This window comes from Oncorhynchus mykiss, chromosome 1 (genome assembly GCF_057628025.1).
Source record: "Oncorhynchus mykiss isolate SJ-2025 chromosome 1, ASM5762802v1, whole genome shotgun sequence".
In the NCBI taxonomy this organism is placed as follows: Eukaryota; Metazoa; Chordata; class Actinopteri; order Salmoniformes; family Salmonidae; genus Oncorhynchus; species Oncorhynchus mykiss.
In genome coordinates, this window is record NC_143022.1 from 6910532 (window position 1) to 6934006 (window position 23475).

At 42.0% G+C, this 23475-nt stretch overlaps 1 protein-coding gene across 5 annotated transcripts in view; it reads left to right on the top strand.

Annotated features, from left to right (window-relative positions):
• Positions 1-21831, top strand: part of armc9 (armadillo repeat containing 9) — an 89954-nt gene extending 68123 nt beyond the window's left edge. For 3 of the 5 annotated variants that reach the window (XM_090234194.1, XM_036985001.2, XM_090234246.1), the window contains 2 exons: positions 4615-4817; positions 19831-21831. In XM_090234194.1, coding sequence (XP_090090320.1) covers positions 4615-4817; positions 19831-19892 — 265 coding nt within the window. In that variant the 3' untranslated portion in view covers positions 19893-21831. The remainder of the gene's footprint in view (positions 1-4614; positions 4818-19830) is intronic. The other 2 variants (XM_090234151.1, XM_090234035.1) reach the window with 1 other exon arrangement.
• The last annotated feature ends 1644 nt before the right edge of the window (positions 21832-23475 follow it).

Below are 23475 nucleotides of genomic sequence, written 5' to 3' on the forward strand. Positions count from 1 at the left end.
TCTCCCTCTCTCTTTCTTTTACAGTCTCTCCCTCTCTCTTTCTTTTACAGTCTCTTCCTCTCCCTTTCTTTTACAGTCTCTCTCCCTCTTTCTGTTAGTCTCTCCTCTCCTTTTACAGTCTCTCCCTCTCTCTTTTACAGTCTCTCCTCTCCTTTTACAGTCTCTCTCCCTCTCTCTTTTACAGTATCTCCTCTCCTTTTACAGTCTCTCCCTCTCTTTCTTTTACAGTCTTTTACAGGATATTTAAGAGTGGCTGGCCCAGGGGATATTTAAGAGTGGCTGGCCGAGGGGATATTTAAGAGTGGCTGGCCCAGGTGATATTTAAGAGTGGCTGGCCCAGGTGATATTTAAGAGTGGCTGGCCCAGGTGATATTTAAGAGTGGCTGGCCCAGGGGATATTTAAGAGTGGCTGGCCCAGGTGATATTTAAGAGTGGCTGGCCCAGGTGATATTTAAGAGTGGCTGGCCCAGGTGATATTTAAGAGTGGCTGGCCCAGGTGATATTTAAGAGTGGCTGGCCCAGGTGATATTTAAGAGTGGCTGGCCCAGGTGATATTTAAGAATGGCTGGCCCAGGGGATATTTAAGAGTGGCTGGCCCAGGTGATATTTAAGAGTGGCTGGCCCAGGTGATATTTAAGAGTGGCTGGCCCAGGTGATATTTAAGAGTGGCTGGTCCAGGTGATATTTAAGAGTGGCTGGCCCAGGTGATATTTAAGAGTGGCTGGCCCAGGGGATATTTAAGAGTGGCTGGCCCAGGTGATATTTAAGAGTGGCTGGCCCAGGTGATATTTAAGAGTGGCTGGCCCAGGTGATATTTAAGAGTGGCTGGCCCAGGTGATATTTAAGAGTGGCTGGCCCAGGTGATATTTAAGAATGGCTGGCCCAGGGGATATTTAAGAGTGGCTGGCCCAGGTGATATTTAAGAGTGGCTGGCCCAGGTGATATTTAAGAGTGGCTGGCCCAGGTGATATTTAAGAGTGGCTGGTCCAGGTGATATTTAAGAGTGGCTGGCCCAGGTGATATTTAAGAGTGGCTGGCCCAGGGAATATTTAAGAATGGCTGGCCCAGGAGATATATACAGAGTGGCTAGCCCATGGGATATTTAAGAGTGGCTGGCCCAGGGGATATTTAAGAGTGGCTGGCCCAGGGGATATTTAAGAGTGGCTGGCCCAGGGGATATTTAAGAGTGGCTGGCCCAGGGGATATTTAAGAGTGGCTGGCCCAGGGGATATTTAAGAGTGGCTGGCCCAGGTGATATTTAAGAGTGGCTGGCCCAGGTGAGATTTAAGAGTGGCTGGCCCAGTGCTCCAGTTGTCTTGAGAGATGTGGAGGGTTAACTCCTTTAGTTGTCTCTCCCTATTTGATTTCTACACAAACAATCCTTTATCTGACCGTCCCTGTTTTCATTTTGCTCCACTGTTTGGTTTGCTTCCTGTCTTTAAGTTCGGTGTGGCGTTTTTCTTTTGTTTGCCTCTTCTTGGGGAAATTTAGTGGGTCTCATGGTGGGTGTCTTTTAGGTCCTAGTTGTTATTGCTAGTCAACTTTCAGTGGACAGTCCCATGAGTGTCTTTCAGAACCCCTCCTTAAACCCAACCTGTTTTGTTTTGGTTGTTGTCAGTGACTCTTTGTTAGTTCCCCTTTTTGTTTTTGTTGCCGGGGAACTTAATACTAATCTGTGACTTAGCACCAGCCAGGCGGTGTGTGACATGCGTTTAAACGAGCAGTCGACAAAGGGGCTCATTCAGTCAGCCCTTTTTTTTGTCCAAATCCCACAGGAGCTTGACTTCTGTGTCTCCCCGCGTGTAATGAGCCTAGGAAATGCCACTTAAATCAAGCACTCTGCACCCCAGGAATGCCTAGGGCTAATGTAAAAATGCCTTCACTTCAACCCTCTGCCTGCATGGAGGGCAGTTTCCTCTCTCTAGGTAGAAAATGAAGTGGTATCGATTGTAACTGTGACTTTATTGCAGCTCAAATGGGGGGGGGGGGGGGGCATTGCTGTTCTATAGGACTTTATTTTGGATCCATTGTGGTGCAGAGGTTGCTACTTTTGTGGACTCCATTTTGGTTCGACTGGGGTATCAAAGCCACAGTTTCTTGCTGAGACATGGGGTCCATTAGGCTCTACTAGCCACTCATAGGGGCCAGTTTATAATTCCTATGATTGTGTTGTGATGATGATTTATAACAGTGATGGATCAGGAATTATCTTCGGCCACTCCTCTCAGGATTTGTCTCATATTCTCTGTGGAATAACAAGTAACACAGACACACGGGAGAGTGTTGATTTATATTTATACCAGACATCCAACACCACAAACCATTTTTAAAGGGATGGAATCAGAGGCTGGGATTACGAGTCAAATACGATACCTGGAGGCCTTAAATGGAATCTTTCCATTGTCTTGTTCAGTGGCCTATCAAATCATATTCAACGGACCAATGCCAACTGCCCTGAGAGTATCTGAAATCCAAGCCGCCTGTTTAATTAAGGAATCAAAGAATGAACCATTATTGGCATGATTTGAGATCATTGTCCGACATGACAAGGCCTACTGTACACACTCACATCCATTGTCTTTGAGCAGGGGCTATAGTAGATATAGATACAACAGAACTGTCCATCTATATGTAGATACAACAGATCTATCTATCTAGATGTAGATACAACAGAACTATCGATCTAGATGTAGATTCAACAGAACTATCTATCTAGACATAGATACAACAGAACTATCTATCTAGATGTAGATACAACAGATCTATCTATCTAGATGTAGATTCAACAGAACTATCTATCTAAATGTAGATACAACAGAACTATCTATCTAGACTTAGATACAACATAACTATCTATCTAGATGTAGATACAACAGATATGTTCAGCAAAATGATACACTCTCATTGTCCTCCTATTTCAAAATCAACTCATTCTTTCCCACCACTAACAAATAATCCCCATAAAGGGATACAGTGTTACAGTAATACAGTGTTACATTAATACAGTGTTACAGTAATACAGTGTTACAGTTATACAGTAATACAGTGTTACAGTAATACAGTGTTACAGTTATACAGTAATAGTGTTACAGATATATAGTAATACAGTGTTACAGATATATAGTAATACAGTTATATAGTAATACAGTGTTACAGTTATATAGTAATACAGTGTTACAGATATATAGTAATACAGTGTTACAGTAGTACAGTGTTACAGATATATAGTAATACAGTGTTATAGTAATACAGTGTTACAGTAATACAGTGTTACAGATATATAGTAATACAGTGTTACAGATATATAGTAATACAGTGTTACAGTAATACAGTGTTACAGATATATAGTAATACAGTGTTACAGATATATAGTAATACAGTGTTACAGTTATACAGTAATAGTGTTACAGATATATAGTAATACAGTGTTACAGATATAGTGTTACAGATATATAGTAATACAGTGTTACAGATATAGTGTTACAGTTATATAGTAATACAGTGTTACAGTAATAGTGTTACAGATATATAGTAATACAGTGTTATAGTAATACAGTGTTACAGTAATACAGTGTTACAGATATATAGTAATACAGTGTTACAGATATATAGTAATAGTGTTACAGTTATACAGTAATAGTGTTACAGATATATAGTAATACATTGTTACAGATATATAGTAATACAGTGTTACAGATATAGTAATACAGTGTTACAGATATATAGTAATACAGTGTTACAGTTATACAGTAATACAGTGTTACAGTTATACAGTAATAGTGTTACAGTTATATAGTAATACAGTGTTACAGTAATAGTAATACAGTGTTACAGATATATAGTAATACAGTGTTACAGTTATACAGTAATACAGTGTTACAGTTATACAGTAATAGTGTTACAGATATATAGTAATACAGTGTTACAGATATATAGTAATACAGTGTTACAGATATATAGTATTACAGTGTTACAGTTATACAGTAATAGTGTTACAGTTATATAGTAATACAGTGTTACAGTAATAGTGTTACAGATATATAGTAATACAGTGTTACAGATATATAGTAATACAGTGTTACAGATATAGTGTTACAGTTATATAGTAATACAGTGTTACAGTAATAGTGTTACAGTTATATAGTAATACAGTGTTACAGTAATACAGTGTTACAGTTATATAGTAATACAGTGTTACAGTAATACAGTGTTACAGTTATATAGTAATACAGGGGTACAGTAATACAGTGTTACAGTTATATAGTAATACAGTGTTACAGTAATACAGTGTTACAGTTATATAGTAATACAGTGTTACAGTTATATAGTAATACAGTTATATAGTAATACAGTGTTACAGTTATATAGTAATACAGTGTTACAGTAATACAGTGTTACAGTTATATAGTAATACAGTGTTACAGTTATATAGTAATGCAGTGTTACAGTAATACAGTGTTTCCCCCTGTCCTCAACAGTGATTATGACTTGACTGCATTGCTCACCTTCTAACCTTAACCCTTCTCCCATGGCCCTGTCCTGAACCGTGATAATGACTTGACTGCATTGCTCACCTTCTAACCTTTAACCCCTCCCCCCTGACCCTGTCCTCAGCATTGATAATGTCCCCGGGTTTACAAGCCGGCCCAAGATTCCCCGCACGCCGGAGAGTGATGCACCAGGCGTGGATCCTCGGAGGGGTCGCGTTGTCCCGCCACTGGCCCCCCAGTTCTCCCAGTCTGAGCCCCAGCAGAGCAGCAGCCGACCTGGATCAGGGGCCTCCGTCACAGTGGGAGGGCCAGGGGGCGGCAGACAGAGTGAGTGTGAACTGTGAAGTCTTAAACATCACAGCTCTCTTTCTAACTCTCTCTCTCTCTCTCTATTTCTGTCTTTTTCTCTCTCTCTCTCTCTCGCTGTCGCTCTCGCTCTCTCCGAGCCATGGGCAAGCCAAACATTGCCAATAAAAAATACTAAATTCACAATTAATAAGGCCTAAAAAAAGACATTGAATTATTAGAATCAAATATGAAAATGAAACAACTTATTTTGAATAAGCTGTGGCTAATGCCACAAACACAACATAATAGTTATAAGGACTTCAGTTTTAACAGCATTTTACCCTCTCATAAAATGTAGGCATTACTTTTCACAGACAAGATGCAGATGTGTACATGAAATGATCATACAGATTTGGATGCAGTGTGCCCAAACCATGTCTAAATATGTGGGCGCACACAAAACATTACAAACAGTTACCAGCCAAGTAGAGGAGTAACAAAAGTCAGAAATAGCGATAAAATTAATCACTTACCTTTGATGATCTTCATACGGTTGCACTCACAAGACTCCCAGTTACCCAATAAATGTTTATTTTGTTCGAAAAAGTCCCTCTTTATATACAAAAACCTCAGTTTTGTTGGCACGTTTTGTTCAGTAATCCAATGGCTCCAAGGCGGTCACAACAGGCAGACAAAAAATCCCAAAAGTATCAGTAATGTTCGTAGAAACATGTCAAACGATGTTTATATGGAAGCTATAGAAATTGCAATTTGAGTCCTAAGTCATTGGATACTGTAAAGGCAGTCAATGGAAAACTACAAACATAAAAAAGTCCCACTTCCTGGATGGATTTTTCTCAGGTTTTCAACCAACACAATGCAACAGATTTATCAAATGAAGGGAGTGTGCAATTGGCATGCTGACTGCAGAAATTTCTGCCAGAGCTGTTGCCAGAGAATTGAATGTTACGTCCAACCGGCCTCACAACTGCAGACCACGTGTAACCACGCCAGCCCAGAACTTCCACATCCGGCTTCTTCACCTGCGGGATCATCTGAGACCAGCCACCCAGACAGCTGATGAAAATGTGGGTTTGCACAATCGTAGAATTTTTGCACACACTGTCAGAGACTGTCTCAGGGAAACTCATCTGCGTGCTCGTCGTCCTCACCGGGGTCTTGACCTGACTACAGTTCAGCTTTGTAACCGACTTCAGTGGGCAAATGCTCACCTTCAATGGTCACTGGCACACTGGAGAAGTGTGCTCTTCACGGATGAATCCCGGTTTCAACTGTACCGGGCAGATGGTAGACGGTGTGAATGGCGTCGTGTGGGCGAGCGGTTTGCTGATGTCAACATTGTGAACAGGCATAAGCTACGGACAACGAACACAATTGCGTTTTATCTTTGGCAATTTGAACGCACAGAGATACCGTGACAAGATTCTAAGGCCCGTTGTTGTGCCATCACTGTCACCTCATGTTTCAGCATGATAATGCACAGTCCCATGTTGCAAGGATCTGTACACCTGGAATACCTGGAAGCTGAATATGTCCCAGTTCTTCCATGGCTTTCATACTCACCCAGACATGTCACCCAATAGTTTGGGATGCTCTGGATCCACATGTATGACAGCATGTTCCAGTTCCCACCAATATCCTGCAACTTCACACAATTCCACAGGCCACAATCATTAGCCTGATCAGGCAAATGGTGGTCACACCAGATACTGACTGGTTTTCTGATCCACGCCCCTACCTTTGTTTTAAGATATCTGTGACCATCAGATGCATATCTGTATTCCCAGTCATATGTAATCCATAGATTAGGGCCTCATGAATTTATTTTAATTGACCGATTTCCTTTATATAAACTGTAACTCGGTAAAATATTTGAAATTGTGGCATGTTGCATTTATATTTTTGCTCAGTGTACATGCCAAGTGGTTAACTAACGTGTGTTTGACAAGAGCACCTCCTTGGTACCCATAACCCCCTGGGGGATGTTGAATGATTTGTACCAGGACGTTCTGGTGTCATTCACTACGGGCATTTTTTTTTTGCCTCTCATTCGGTGCTGGCGGTTGTAGGCCAAGCTTTTAATTGGTCCTCTTTGGTGGGTGATTTTGTTGTTGTTGTGATCCACCCTAATCACGGGCTACTGTTAACCTGGGTAGACAAGAAGTGGAATGATAACACAAACAGGTCTGCTACCCAGGCTGTTTCCCCAACATTTTGTCATTCTAAGGTGGTGCGCCCCCCAAAAAAGCAGCATCCTGTGCTATAAATGTTACACTTTTCTACTGAAGCCAATCACAGGGAAACGGATTGGGAGAAGAACCTATCGTCTGGCCCCGGTGGACTTTTAGCTGGAGGTCAGGAATCTTACAGTTGCTCCAACACTTAGTGTGTTGTGTTGTGTATTTACGTACACTATTCAGTAAATGAATTGTTCAGATCATTTCTGTGGCTGTTGTATAACACTAAGCATGATGTGACAGAATGGATATTTTAGCTCAAAGTATTCGGAACAGAATAGCTCTTTAATCTTAAAGTATTCTGGACAGAATAGCTCTTTTAACTCAGTGTTCTGGACAGAATGCCTCTTTAAGCTCAAAGTGTTCTGGACAGAATAGCTCTTTAATCTCAAAGTATTCTGGACAGAATAGCTCTTTAATCTCAAAGTGTTCTGGACAGAATAGCTCTTTAATCTCAAAGTGTTCTGGACAGAATAGCTCTTTAATCTCAAAGTGTTCTGGACAGAATAGCTCTTTAATCTCAAAGTGTTCTGGACAGAATAGCTCTTTAATCTCAAAGTGTTCTGGACAGAATAGCTCTTTAATCTCAAAGTATTCTGGACAGAATAGCTCTTTAATCTCAAAGTGTTCTGGACAGAATAGCTCTTTAATCTCAAAGTATTCTGGACAGAATGTCTCTTTTAACTCAGTGTTCTGGACAGAATAGCTCTTTAATCTCAAAGTATTCTGGACAGAATAGCTATTTAATCTCAAAGTGTTCTGGACAGAATAGCTCTTTTAACTCAGTGTTGTGGACAGAATGTCTCTTAACTCAGTGTTGTGGACAGAATAGCTCTTTTAATCTCAGTGTTCTGGACATAATGTCTCTTTTAACTCAGTGTTGTGGACAGAATGTCTCTTTTAACCTTTCTGATCTCCCCATCCCGGATCCGGGTTCGTGAATACAGACTCAAGCTCATTACCATAACGCAACGTTAACTATTCATGAAAATCGCAAATGAAATGAAATAAATATGCTAGCTCTCAAGCTTAGCCTTTTGTTAACAACACTGTCATCTCAGATTTTCAAAATATGCTTCTCAACCATTGCAAAACAAGCATTTGTGTAACAGTATTGATGGCTAACGTAGCATTTAGCATTAGCATTCAGCTGGCAACATTTACACAAAAAAACAGAAAAGCATTCAAAAAAATAATTTACCTTTGAAGAACTTCAGATGTTTTCAATGAGGAGACTCTCAGATAGCAAATGTTCAGTTTTTCCTGAAAGATTATTTGTTTAGGACAAATCGCTCCGTTTTCTGCGTCACGTTTAGCTATGAAAAAACCCCTGTATCCAGGATTGTGTAAATCTATCAGCAAGCTCATTAGCATAACACAACGTTAACTATTTATGAAAATCGCAAATGAAATGAAATAAATATGCCATCTCTCAAGCTTAGCCTTTTGTAAACAACACTGTCATCTCAGATTTTCAAAATATGCTTCTCAACCATAGGAAAACAATCATTTGTGTAAAAGTAGCTAGCTAGAGTTAGCATTTCGCGTTAGCATTTAGCGTTAGCATTAGCGTTAGCATCCAGCACGCAACATTAACAAAAACATAAAAGCCTTCAAATAAAATCATTTACCTTTGAAGAACTTCTGATGTTTTCAATGAGGATACTCTCAGTTAGATAGCAGATGCTCAGTTTTTCCAAAAAGATTCCTTGTGTATTAGAAATAGCTCCGTTTTATACATCACATTTGGCTACCAAAAAAAATCCATAAATTCAGTCCTCAAAACGCAAACTTTTTTCCAAATTAACTCCATAATATCGACTGAAAACATGGCAAACGTTGTTTAGAATCAATCCTCAAGGTGTTTTTCACATATCTCTTCATTGATACATCGTTCTTGGACACATGCTTTCTCTCCTGAATCCCAGGAGAAAATGCCCGCACCTGAAGATTACGCACAAATTTAGACAAAGGACACCGGGCGGACCTCTGGAAAATGTAGTCTCTTATGGCCAATCTTCCAATGATATGCCTACAAATACGTCACAATGCTGCTAAGACCTTGGGCGAACGACAGAAAGTGTAGGCTCATTCCTTGCGCAATCACAGCCATATAAGGAGAGAATGGAAAACAGAGCTTCAGAAATTCTGCTAATTCCTGGGTGATGCATCATCTTGGTTTCGCCTGTAGAATGAGTTCTGGGGCACTTACAGACAAAATCTTTGCAGATTCTGAAACTTCAGAGTGTTTTCTTTCCAAAACTGTCAAGAATATGCATAGTCGAGCATCTTTTCGTGACAAAATATCGTGCTTAAAACGGGAACGTTTTTTATCCAAAAATGAAATAGCGCCCCTAGAGCTCTAAGAGGTTTTAACTCAGTGTTGTGGACAGAATGGCTCAAAGGGCAGGCAGACAGGCAGGCCTATGTGTGCCTGTGGTGTGTGTCGTATTATTACACAAGCCATTGTGTCATGCCTCATCTGTCAAAAGCAAAGCCATTTCAAAACTAACAAAACATGACAGCAATATTGGCTTACGCCTTCAAACCACACACTGATCTTATTGCTAGCACAATGGCTAATGTTGGGAAAGCTTTTATTAGACTTTAAAATAAGCCGTATTGACATAATGGCTACCACGTAGATCTCGTGCTGTCTTCTCAAAGATCAGCGATTGGGCAACGTTTTAGATACTGTGTTAGCTTTATTGCGTGCTTCCTGATAAAGCTATGACACGTCTTAATTGAACATAGAGATAAGATGGATGGACAGTCTCTTGTTTGCAGTGTGATCTCTTAGTCCCGAGATAACATATTGGGTCTTTTCTCTCTCTCTCTCTGGGTCTTTTTCTCTCTCTCTCTGTCTCCTTCACTGTCTTTAATACATTTGGAAGTCATTGTTATGATTCTCTATAGGGGGATGGACCTTCTACACTGTAGTTTAACATGACTCTATAGGGGGATGGACCTTCTACACTGTAGTTTAACATGACTCTATAGGGGGATGGACCTTCTACACTGTAGTTTAACATGACTCTATAGGAGGATAGACCTTCTACACTGTAGTTTAACATGACTCTATAGGGGGAGGGACCTTCTACACTGTAGTTTAAGATGACTCTATAGGGGGAGGGACCTTCTACACTGTAGTTTAACATGACTCTATAGGGGGATGGACCTTCTACACTGTAGTTTAACATGACTCTATAGGAGGATAGACCTTCTACACTGTAGTTTAACATGACTCTATAGGGGATGGACCTTCTACACTGTAGTTTAAGATGACTCTATAGGGGGATGGACCTTCTACACTGTAGTTTAACATGATTCTATAGGAGGATAGACCTTCTACACTGTAGTTTAACATGACTCTATAGGGGATGGACCTTCTACACTGTAGTTTAAGATGACTCTATAGGGGGATGGACCTTCTACACTGTAGTTTAACATGACTCTATAGGAGGATAGACCTTCTACACTGTAGTTTAACATGACTCTATAGGGGATGGACCTTCTACACTGTAGTTTAACATGACTCTATAGGGGGATGGACCTTCTACACTGTAGTTTAACATGACTCTATAGGGGGATGGACCTTCTACACTGTAGTTTAACATGACTCTATAGGGGGATGGACCTTCTACACTGTAGTTTAACATGACTCTATAGGGGGATGGACCTTCTACACTGTAGTTTAACATGACTCTATAGGAGGATAGACCTTCTACACTGTAGTTTAACATGACTCTATAGGGGGATGGACCTTCTACACTGTAGTTTAACATGACTCTATAGGGGGATGGACCTTCTACACTGTAGTTTAAGATGACTCTATAGGGGGAAGGACCTTCTACACTGTAGTTTAACATGACTCTATAGGGGGATGGACCTTCTACACTGTAGTTTAACATGACTCTATAGGGGGATGGACCTTCTACACTGTAGTTTAACATGACTCTATAGGGGGATGGAACGTCTACACTGTAGTTTAACATGACTCTATAGGGGGATGGACCTTCTACACTGTAGTTTAACATGACTCTATAGGGGGAGGGACCTTCTACACTGTAGTTTAACATGACTCTATAGGGGGAAGGACCTTCTACACTGTAGTTTAACATGACTCTATAGGGGGATGGACCTTCTACACTGTAGTTTAACATGACTCTATAGGGGGAAGGACCTTCTACACTGTAGTTTAACATGACTCTATAGGAGGATGGACCTTCTACACTGTAGTTTAACATGACTCTACAGGGGGATGGACCTTCTACACTGTAGTTTAACATGACTCTATAGGAGGATGGACCTTCTACACTGTAGTTTAACATGACTCTATAGGGGGATGGACCTTCTACACTGTAGTTTAACATGACTCTATAGGGGGATGGAACTTCTACACTGTAGTTTAACATGACTCTATAGGGGGATGGACCTTCTACACTGTAGTTTAACATGACTCTATAGGGGGATGGACCTTCTACACTGTAGTTTAAGATGACTCTATAGGGGGATGGACCTTCTACACTGTAGTTTAACATGACTCTATAGGGGGAGGGACCTTCTACACTGTAGTTTAACATGACTCTATAGGGGGAGGGACCTTCTACACTGTAGTTTAACATGACTCTATAGGGGGAGGGACCTTCTACACTGTAGTTTAACATGACTCTATAGGAGGATGGACCTTCTACACTGTAGTTTAACATGACTCTATAGGGGGATGGACCTTCTACACTGTAGTTTAACATGACTCTATAGGGGGATGGACCTTCTACACTGTAGTTTAAGATGACTCTATAGGGGGATGGACCTTCTACACTGTAGTTTAACATGACTCTATAGGGGGATGGACCTTCTACACTGTAGTTTAACATGACTCTATAGGGGGATGGACCTTCTACACTGTAGTTTAACATGACTATAGGGGGATGGACCTTCTACACTGTAGTTTAACATGACTCTATAGGGGGATGGACCTTCTACACTGTAGTTTAACATGACTCTATAGGGGGATGGACCTTCTACACTGTAGTTTTACATGACTCTATAGGGGGATGGACCTTCTACACTGTAGTTTAAGATGACTCTATAGGGGGATGGACCTTCTACACTGTAGTTTAACATGACTCTATAGGGGGATGGATCTTCTACACTGTAGTTTAACATGACTCTATAGGGGGAAGGACCTTCTACACTGTAGTTTAACATGACTCTATAGGGGGATGGAACTTCTACACTGTAGTTTAACATGACTCTATAGGGGGATGGACCTTCTACACTGTAGTTTAACATGACTCTATAGGGGGATGGACCTTCTACACTGTAGTTTAACATGACTCTATAGGGGGAAGGACCTTCTACACTGTAGTTTAACATGACTCTATAGGGGGATGGAACTTCTACACTGTAGTTTAACATGACTCTATAGGGGGATGGACCTTCTACACTGTAGTTTAACATGACTCTATAGGGGGATGGACCTTCTACACTGTAGTTTAACATGACTCTATAGGGGGATGGACCTTCTACACTGTAGTTTAACATGACTCTATAGGGGGATGGACCTTCTACACTGTAGTTTAACATGACTCTATAGGGGGATGGACCTTCTACACTGTAGTTTAACATGACTCTATAGGGGGATGGACCTTCTACACTGTAGTTTAACATGACTCTATAGGGGGATGGACCTTCTACACTGTAGTTTAACATGACTCTATAGGGGGATGGACCTTCTACACTGTAGTTTAACATGACTCTATAGGGGGAGGGACCTTCTACACTGTAGTTTAACATGACTCTATAGGGGGATGGACCTTCTACACTGTAGTTTAACATGACTCTATAGGGGGATGGACCTTCTACACTGTAGTTTAACATGACTCTATAGGGGGATGGACCTTCTACACTGTAGTTTAACATGACTCTATAGGGGGATGGACCTTCTACACTGTAGTTTAACATGACTCTATAGGGGGATGGACCTTCTACACTGTAGTTTAACATGACTCTATAGGGGGAAGGACCTTCTACACTGTAGTTTAACATGACTCTATAGGGGGAAGGACCTTCTACACTGTAGTTTAACATGACTCTATAGGGGGATGGACCTTCTACACTGTAGTTTAACATGACTCTATAGGGGGATGGACCTTCTACACTGTAGTTTAACATGACTCTATAGGGGGATGGACCTTCTACACTGTAGTTTAACATGACTCTATAGGGGGATGGACCTTCTACACTGTAGTTTAACATGACTCTATAGGAGGATAGACCTTCTACACTGTAGTTTAACATGACTCTATAGGGGGATGGACCTTCTACACTGTAGTTTAACATGACTCTATAGGGGGATGGACCTTCTACACTGTAGTTTAACATGACTCTATAGGGGGATGGACCTTCTACACTGTAGTTTAAGATGACTCTATAGGGGGATGGAACTTCTACACTGTAGTTTAACATGACTCTATAGGGGGATGGACCTTCTACACTGTAGTTTAACATGACTCTATAGGGGGAGGGACCTTCTACACTGTAGTTTAAGATGACTCTATAGGGGGATGGACCTTCTACACTGTAGTTTAACATGACTCTATAGGGGGAAGGACCTTCTACACTGTAGTTTAACATGACTCTATAGGGGGAGGGACCTTCTACACTGTAGTTTAACATGACTCTATAGGGGGATGGACCTTCTACACTGTAGTTTAACATGACTCTATAGGGGGAAGGACCTTCTACACTGTAGTTTAACATGACTCTATAGGGGGAAGGACCTTCTACACTGTAGTTTAACATGACTCTATAGGGGGATGGACCTTCTACACTGTAGTTTAACATGACTCTATAGGGGGATGGACCTTCTACACTGTAGTTTAACATGACTCTATAGGGGGATGGACCTTCTACACTGTAGTTTAACATGACTCTATAGGGGGATGGACCTTCTACACTGTAGTTTAACATGACTCTATAGGGGGATGGACCTTCTACACTGTAGTTTAACATGACTCTATAGGGGGAAGGACCTTCTACACTGTAGTTTAACATGACTCTATAGGGCGAAGGACCTTCTACACTGTAGTTTAAGATGACTCTATAGGGGGATGGACCTTCTACACTGTAGTTTAACATGACTCTATAGGGGGAAGGACCTTCTACACTGTAGTTTAACATGACTCTATAGGGGGAAGGACCTTCTACACTGTAGTTTAACATGACTCTATAGGGGGAGGGACCTTCTACACTGTAGTTTAAGATGACTCTATAGGGGGATGGACCTTCTACACTGTAGTTTAACATGACTCTATAGGGGGAAGGACCTTCTACACTGTAGTTTAACATGACTCTATAGGGGGATGGACCTTCTACACTGTAGTTTAACATGACTCTATAGGGGGATGGACCTTCTACACTGTAGTTTAACATGACTCTATAGGGGGATGGACCTTCTACACTGTAGTTTAACATGACTCTATAGGGGGAAGGACCTTCTACACTGTAGTTTAACATGACTCTATAGGGGGATGGACCTTCTACACTGTAGTTTAACATGACTCTATAGGGGGATGGACCTTCTACACTGTAGTTTAAGATGACTCTATAGGAGGAGGGACTTTCTACACTGTAGTTTAACCTGCCTCTATAGGGTGATGGATCGTATGAACTATAGTTTAACTTGGAGTCGTCAGTGGAAGCTAATAATGACCCCTATACATCAACATGATGGTTCATTATAAAGCCTGTCTCAGTCAGCCCAGAGATGGGGATCTCGCTCGTTGTTTGAGTATGCTCATTTGAAGTAAGCTTCAAAGGGTCATGGACGTGATTGTTCCTGAGTAGTCAGGAAATCAGGAATTTCAGCATTTCGGACATACTCCTTTTGTAATTCATTGAATTGACCGTCCCTAAACCAAACTAAGTGTTTGTAAGTTTTATATTGGTTAGAGCCAACCCGGTAAGGAAGTAACGGCTCAAAATGTTTTGTTGGAGAGAGTGGTCATCAAGGACCAGGTTTATAAGGAAACACTGCTGTGACTGACAGAGCTGCTTCAGAAGGTCACTAAGAGGTGTTAGCTAGCCACCCTTGACCGGTCCACCGAGTGATCTGAGCTACAACAGCAAGGGCTGCAACGTTAGTGAGCGGACAGAGACCTGGGTCGTATTCCAGGAATCTTGGATTCCTGATCCAAGATGGCGTAGCAGTGCAAACGTGTTTCGTTCGTCCTCTCGTGTACTTCTCCATTTTAGTTAAATTATACCTTCCGGTAACCTGCCTCACCCAATGTGATACGGAACCACTATTATTTGTCATTTTTAGACCTTATAGCAAGAACCACAGCCATCAGAAGCTAACCAGCTAAATAGCTACAAGCTATATAGTCATTGTTAGCCACTGCTAGCGGCCTTTACCTTCTGCACAGCTAGCTGGCACCCACCGAGGTACCCTGTACAGAAGATATCCCGGAGGCCCACCTCCCGGCCTACTCAGTTGTTCACCCGGACTCCACCCAAAGACGGCTAGAATACACTACTCCACCGGATCCTTGCCGTAAGCTCTGGACCTTGGCACCGGATCACTGCTGCTGCCGAGTGGCTATAGTGGCTAACGCCTCTGTCCCGAAGCTAGAACCAGTTAGCCGTGAGCCAGGCGCATCTCCCGGATAGAAAACTAAATTACTACAACTACAATACTTCTTTCGCCACCTGGCTGGGATCCTTAGTCGACACAGCGCCCCGCCGCACCACCACGACAGCTCTGCCGACGAACACTCCATCCGCTGTGCCTTCAACCGGCCTCCGTCCGTCTACTAGCCCTGGGCTATTCCCACCTCCCACACATGCGGTGAGCTCACCCATTATAACCAGCTTATCCAGAGATACAACCTCTCTTATCATCACTCAGTGCCTGGGCTTACCTCCGCTGTACCTGCACCCCACCATACCCCTGTCTGCACATTATGCTCTGAATCTATTCTACCACGCCCAGAAATCTGCTCCTTTTATTCTTTGTCCCCAACGCTCTAGGCGACCAATTTTGATAGCCTTTAGCCGTTACCTCATCCTACTCCTCCTCTGTTTCTCGGGTGATGTGGAGGTAAACCCAGGCCCCACGTGTCCCCAGGCACCCTCATTTGTTGACTTCTGTGATCGAAAAAACCTTGGCTTCATGCATGTCAACATCAGAAGCCTCCTCCCTAAGTTTGTTTTACTCACTACTCACTGCTTTAGCACACTCTGCCAACCCTGATGTCCTTGCCGTGTCTGAATAGGAAGGCCACCAAAAATTCTGAGATTTCCATACCCAGCTACAACATTTTCTGTCAAGATAGAACTGCCAAAGGGGGAGGAGTTGCAATCTACTGCAGAGAGCCTGCAAAGTTCTGTCATATTTTCCAGGTCTATACCCAAACAGTTTTAACTTCTAATTTTAAAAATGAACCTCTCTAGAAATAAGTCTCTCACTGTTGCCGCCTGCTATCGACCCCCCCCCCCCACACACCCCCTCCGCTCCCAGCTGTGCCCTGGACACCATTTGTGAATTGATCACCCCCCATCTAGCTTCAGAGTTCGTTTTGTTAGGTGACCTAAACTGGGATATGCTTAACACCCCGGCAGTCCTACAATCTAAGCTAGATGCCCTCAATCTCACACAAATCATCAAGGAACCCACCAGGTACAACCCCAAATCCATTAACATGGGCACCCTCATAGACATTATCCTGACCAACTTGCCCTCCAAATACACCTCCGCTGTTTTCAATCAGGATCTCAGAGATCACTGCCTCGTTGCCTGTATCCGCTATGGGTCCGCGGTCAAACGACCACCTCTCATCACTGTCAAACGCTCCCTAAAACACTTCTGCGAGCAGGCCTTTCTAATCGACCTGGCCCAGGTATCCTGGAAGGATATTGACCTCATCCGTCAGTCGAGGATGCCTGGTCATTCTTTAAAAGTAATTTCCTCACCATCTTAGATAAGCATGCCCCGTTCCAAAAAATGCAGAACTAAGAACAGATATAGCCCCTGGTTCACTCCAGACCTGACTGCCCTCGACCAGCACAAAAACATCCTGTGGCGGACTGCAATAGCATCGAATAGTCCCCGCGATATGCAACTGTTCAGGGAAGTCAGGAAACAATACACGCAGTCGTTCAGGAAAGCTAAGGCTAGCTTTTTCAAGCAGAAATTCGCATCCTCTAGCTCTAACTCCAAAAGGTTTTGGGACACTGTAAAGTCCATGGAGAACAAGAGCACCTCCTCCCAGCTACCCACTGCACTGAGGCTAGGTAACACGGTCACCACTGATAAATCCATGATAATCGAAAATTTCAATAAGCATTTCTCAACGGCTGGCCATGCCTTCCTCCTGGCTACTCCAACCCCGGCCAACAGCTCCGCCCCCCGCATCTACTCGCCGAAGCCTCCCCAGCTTCTCCTTCACCCATATCCAGACAGCAGATGTTCTGAAAGAGCTGCAAAACCTGGACAAATCAGCTGGGCTAGACAATCTGGACCCTCTCTTTCTAAAACTATCCGCCGCCATTGTTGCAACCTCTATTACCAGCCTGTTCAACCTCTTTCGTATCGCCCGAGATCCTTAAAGATTGGAAAGCTGCCGCAGTCATCCCCCTCTTCAACGGGGGTGACCTATATCTATCCTGCCCTGCCTATTTAAAGTCTTCGAAAGCCAAGTTAATAAACAGATCACTGACCATTTCGAATCCCACCGTACCTTCTCCGCTGTGCAATCCGGCTTCCGAGCCGGTCACGGGTGCACCTCAGCCACGCTCAATGTACTAAGGTGGATCAGGGAATCTGCTTTGCTTTATCTTGGCCAGGTCGCAGTTGCAAATGAGAACTTGTTCTCAACTAGCCTACCTGGTTAAATAAAAGTGAAATTAATTAATTAATTAATTAATTAATTAGTACAAACCGGGGCAAAACATTTTGCAACAGATTAAAAAAAAAACAGCATTTCTTATTGAAGGTAATTCAAATAGTCCCTCTGTTTCAGTACCATTTTCTTCCGTTTGGTGCCTAAAAAACGTGGACTGAAAAACGTGTTATATTGTCGACCTGCAGAGCGCCCCCTGAAGACAATAACAGATCCCCTGTTGTGTCGCTATGTCGACCAGAGCAGGTGGAAGAATGTGATGATGTGCTTGCATCATATACACACACACACACACACACACACACACACACACTGACCCACTTGCTCATAGATAATCGATTTGATGATGAAATATTACTTAATTTTGCAGAGGGCCTCCATTCTTTTGATAGTCACTAGTGGTATAGAGTTCCAACCTGGTCTCATAGACACACATTAAATGTAAATCCGGGGACACTCAAATGAGTATGATATGTCACATTTGGTATGGTTACGATAGAAGTTTACTTAAGGAAATAGTAAAAAATAGGATGGATTGGTTGGCGAACGTGTAAATCAAATCACATTTTATTTGTCACATTCGCCAAATACAGTGAAATGCTTACTTACCAGCCCTTAACCAACAATGCAGTTTTAAGAAAAATAAGTGTCAAGTAAAGAATAGATACGTGAAATTGTTTCATAAAAATAACAAACAGTTAAAGAGCAGCAGTAAAGTAACAGTAGCGAGGCTATATACAGGTGGTAACGGTACGGGGTAACGGTTCAAAGGTTGCGTGTTCAAATCTCATCACGGACAATTTTTGCTAATTAGCCACTTTGCAATTACTTAACGTGTTAGCGAACTCTTCCGCTAACCTTAATCCTTTAATCTAACTCCTAACCTTAACACTAACCGCTAACACCTAGCCTAGCTAATGTTAGTGTTAGCCACCTAGCTAACATATTATACATTTAACTTTTCTTTTTTTTTTATATATATATTGTACGAATTGCAGTTTGTAATACAGTATATCATACAAAATGGATGCTGGACATCTACAAATTAATGCATAATTCGGAGTATCTCCCGGTTTTACATTTGATTATAACCCCTCGAGTCGTCAAGGTGGAGAGTTCCCAAATCCGGTTTCAGCGAAAAAAGGAAGTTCGTTTGAATTAGTTGTAATCCCTGAAAACCGGATACATCCGATTGTTGGTAACTTCGCTACGGGTGATGTATGGGTAACAGACTTGACGTGTTATGTACAACCAGCTTTTACACTATGATTTGCCTATTAGTTGTTCAATTTTTGTTTGGAAAAAAAAATGTATATTTCAAAAAAGGAACCGTTTCACTGTATTAAAACGACAGTTCATGTAACAGTGATGACCAGTGAGGGATAGATAGAAATGAATCACTAATCACAGTAAATAAATCATCTTCATAAATGACTGTCAAAGCAACACAATAACTAGGGCTTTACAATGATGGTGAAATGCTGGGTTTAAGTGGGTTAAAATCTTCCTAGATGTCACAGCTTGCACAGAGGAATGCATACAAATGCTGAATTTTGGCAATTTAGCAAGTCTTTATTCATAGAACAAAAATCTGATTTATTGAATTCTCCAGCTGGTCTTTATTAAAAAGCACTTCATTTAACATAACAGGCTTTTAAAATTCAATATTGATTCACAATATCTACTTAAAATTTGGAAGATACGCAAAAGGCACTCTTTTTTTTGTGAAATGGCCTTTGTGTGCTGATGAATATGGGAAGTCTTAACCCAATCACACATACGTTCTAACAATACTGTTGGCTATGATAATGCTCCCAGTATAACCACCTAACCCCTCACTCCTTCCCTCTTGCCACGCCCCCCCCCCCCCCCCTCTCTGCTCTCCAGGCAGCCAGTCGTACACAGGAAGTGAAAAGGACCTTTCACCACGGGGCCGCCATATCTCCTGAGGAGCCTCCAGCTTCCTGTAACTCCATCCGCAGGTTGTGATCAGGGTCAGGGCATTAGAGAGGCTAGAGGTCGGTGGAGAGGTGGAGGGAGAGAGCGAGGGGTGGAGGAAGGGGGTAGAGAAGGAGGGAGTGGAGGGAGAGGGGTCGAGAAGGAGGGAGAGAGCGAGGGGTGGAGGAAGGGGGTAGAGAAGGAGGAGGGGTGGAGGGAGAGAGAGGGGGGCAGAAGGAGGGAGAGGTGGAGGAAGGGGGTAGAGAAGGAGGGAGTGGAGGGAGAGCGAAGGCATAGGAAACAATGTGCAGGATTGTAGCTCGGGGAGGGGCCCCTTTCAAACCTCGGTATAGAACACTTTGGTAACACAACACTGCTCTCAAATAAGCACAACAACAATACGCCCTACCTACCTAACCAGCTGGCCAAGGCTTTCTTCTCTTTACCTATTTCTCTCTTTTAACTCTCTCTCCTGGAGAATAAACACCAAAGTACTCGCTCTCCCATGTCATCTTAAACACATTGGACGTTACATAACCAGCTACTGGACAAAATTCATTCATTCCAAATCTATGGTACCGTGAACATCACCAGCTATAATGTAGTAGCACTATTGCTAACCAAAGGCTGTGTCTCATCAAAGATGGTTGAAAGGGTTGATCGAGGGTTCCTTCCACCATGTTGCTTTTCCGCTTGACTGTTAGGAATTTTAAATGAGTGACCCATTGAGGAAGGAGGAAATTATTTAGTATTTATGACTAACACTATGGTTAATGGAGTAGGGCTCTTTTACAGACATCTATTTATGACGAACGCTGTGGTGAGTACATAGTAAAACAAATCAAAAAAATGTCATCAGTGTCTTATAACGTCCCTCCGTTTCCGGTGACGAGGTGGACGTAGTACAGGCTATATAACATGCTCAGGTGAAATAAAGCTGGACTTTGGCCACCTTTTCCTTTTCAGTTTAAAAGGTTTTGATTTTGTTTGGTTTTGACTCGGCCTTCCTAATCCATATCCAGTGGCTCAATGACTGATTCTGCCCTCCTGCTTTCCATCTGAACTTTAACGCCCTCCAGTTTAACGCTTAATCCTTTTAAGCCTATACTTAAATGCTTAACTAATACTTTCGTAGGAACTACATAAAACAGCTGTAGACAGTATTTTTACAACCAACCAATACACGTCACATTATGGACAAGTCTCTGTTTTGTCCAGGAATTAATTTTTCCTTCGTTCTATACGGATGCTCATAAAGAAACCAGGATTTAAATTTTTTGGGGGTCTGTGTGTTTATCGAAATCAAGTTGTTACGCTGGTCTGGATCGTCTCTTGACTTGTAAATAGTTTGTTGGTTGCTCAGCTCTTTGAAGGGAAATGTCAACTAAGTGAATATCAGCTTTGCTTTGATTTGTTATCGTAATTCACTTTGAATAGCTGCTTTCATTGAACTTTTCATTATGTTAAATTATAGTGTTTACAAGAAAGACACAAAGATGATGTACTTCTGTCAGGCTAGTGTAGATTAGACTGTAGATAATCATCTGTCAGGCTAGTGTACATTAGACTGTAGACAATCATCTGTCAGGCTAGTGTACATTAGACTGTAGACAATCATCTGTCAGGCTAGTGTACATTAGACTGTAGACAATAATCTGTCAGGCTAGTGTACATTAGACTGTAGATAATCATCTGTCAGGCTAGTTAGTGTACATTAGACTGTAGGTAATCATCTGTACATTATGAGGTTTTATTCGCGTATAAAATCAATCACATAACGTAGGCTACTTGAATCCGGGTGACATTTAACATTTCCACAGTTTCACCGATGCTTCACTGTACAGTATTTCTGTAATATGTAGCTGCATTTGTGTGATAATGTATTTTGACACAGTAGCAATGAATTGTCATATCTTTGTATACGTGAATTAAATAAACTTTTAAGTGTTATGTATGCTGTCTTACACTTGTAACCGATTTAAACCAAGTCCTCCTGAACTAAAGAGCATGTTCAATGGAGATTCTCTATTGAACATACTTCTTAGTCCAGGACTAAGCTTAATCTGTGTCTGGGAAACTGGTCTAAACCATAACAAATGATTGCAAATGTATTTTCTTAAGCGTACCTTTCAAGAAATGTTGAAAGGGACACAAGTCTTGCCCCTCATCTCAAACAATGCCATTACCATTGAGAGTTATAGACTCAGTGGCCAGTTTATTAGGTGTACCCCCACCCCGTTCACGAAAATGGTTTGCTCCTACAGACAGTGAGTCACATGGCTGTGTCTTGCTATATAAAGCAAGCAGGCAGACAGGCATCAAGACATTCAGTTACTGTTCTATTTAACGTTAGAATGGGCCCAGCGAGTGACCTAAGTGACTGCGTGTGGGTATGATCGTCGGTGCCAGGCGCGTCGGTTCCAGTATCTCAGAAACAGCCGGCTTCCTTTTTACGCACCACGGTGTCTAGTGCAGCGGTTCCCAAACTAGGGGTCGCGACCAGTTGCCTGATATGAAAATGGGGTCGTGGGAGAATTTCCAAACTCAAAAATAAACTCCCCCAGCTTATGCTCTCCAAATGGACGTTAGCTGTGAAGGACTGAGGTGCCCCATGCATTTACTTTTGTTCGCTATACATGTCAGGGGATGCTATTCACGAGGATGTATTCTTCTGTCTCGTGATACCTGAGCATGACACGGCACAGGGGATGTTTAGTGCGCTGTGTGGCTATATTAACAAAAAACGGATTCCATGGGATCGAATTTTATTTTTTATTTCGCCTTTATTTAACCAGGTAGGCTAGTTGAGAACACCTTTATTTAACCAGGTAGGCCAGTTGAGAACACCTTTATTTAACCAGGTAGGCTAGTTGAGAACACCTTTATTTAACCAGGTAGGCTAGTTGAGAACAAGTTCTCATTTACAACTGCGACCTGGCCAAGATAAAGCATAGCAGTGTGAACAGACAACAACACAGAGTTACACATGGAGTAAACAATAAACAAGTCAATAACACAGTAGAGAAAATAAAATAGTCTATATACATTGTGTGCAAAAGGCATGAGGAGGTAGGTGAATAATTACAATTTAGCAGATTAACACTAGAGTGATAAATGATCAAATGGTAATGTACAGGTAGAGATACTGGTGTGCAAAAGGCATGAGGAGGTAGGCGAATAATTACAATTTAGCAGAGAAACACTGGAGTGATAAATGATCAGATGGTCATGTGCAGTTAGAGTGTGCAAAAGAGCAGAAAAGTAAATAAATAAAAACAGTATGGGGATGAGGTAGGTAAAATGGGTGGGCTATTTACAATCATGTTGAGTGGTGAGCTTATGCACAGATGAGACTCCGTCTATGGCGGGCAGGCCTCTGCGCTCTAGTTATGAATGAGTCTCCCTCTGCCAGATGGACGCAAAAGAGAGCAACTGGCTGCAAAAGAGCTGAGCACAGAACTCAGAGATATACTGCAGCAGGTAACTTTGATTGTAAACAACATCAATGCACATCCACTGCACGCCTGTTAGCACAACTGTGTGGAGATATGGGATCAGAGCATGACAATAGTCTATTTTACACTGAGGCTTGGT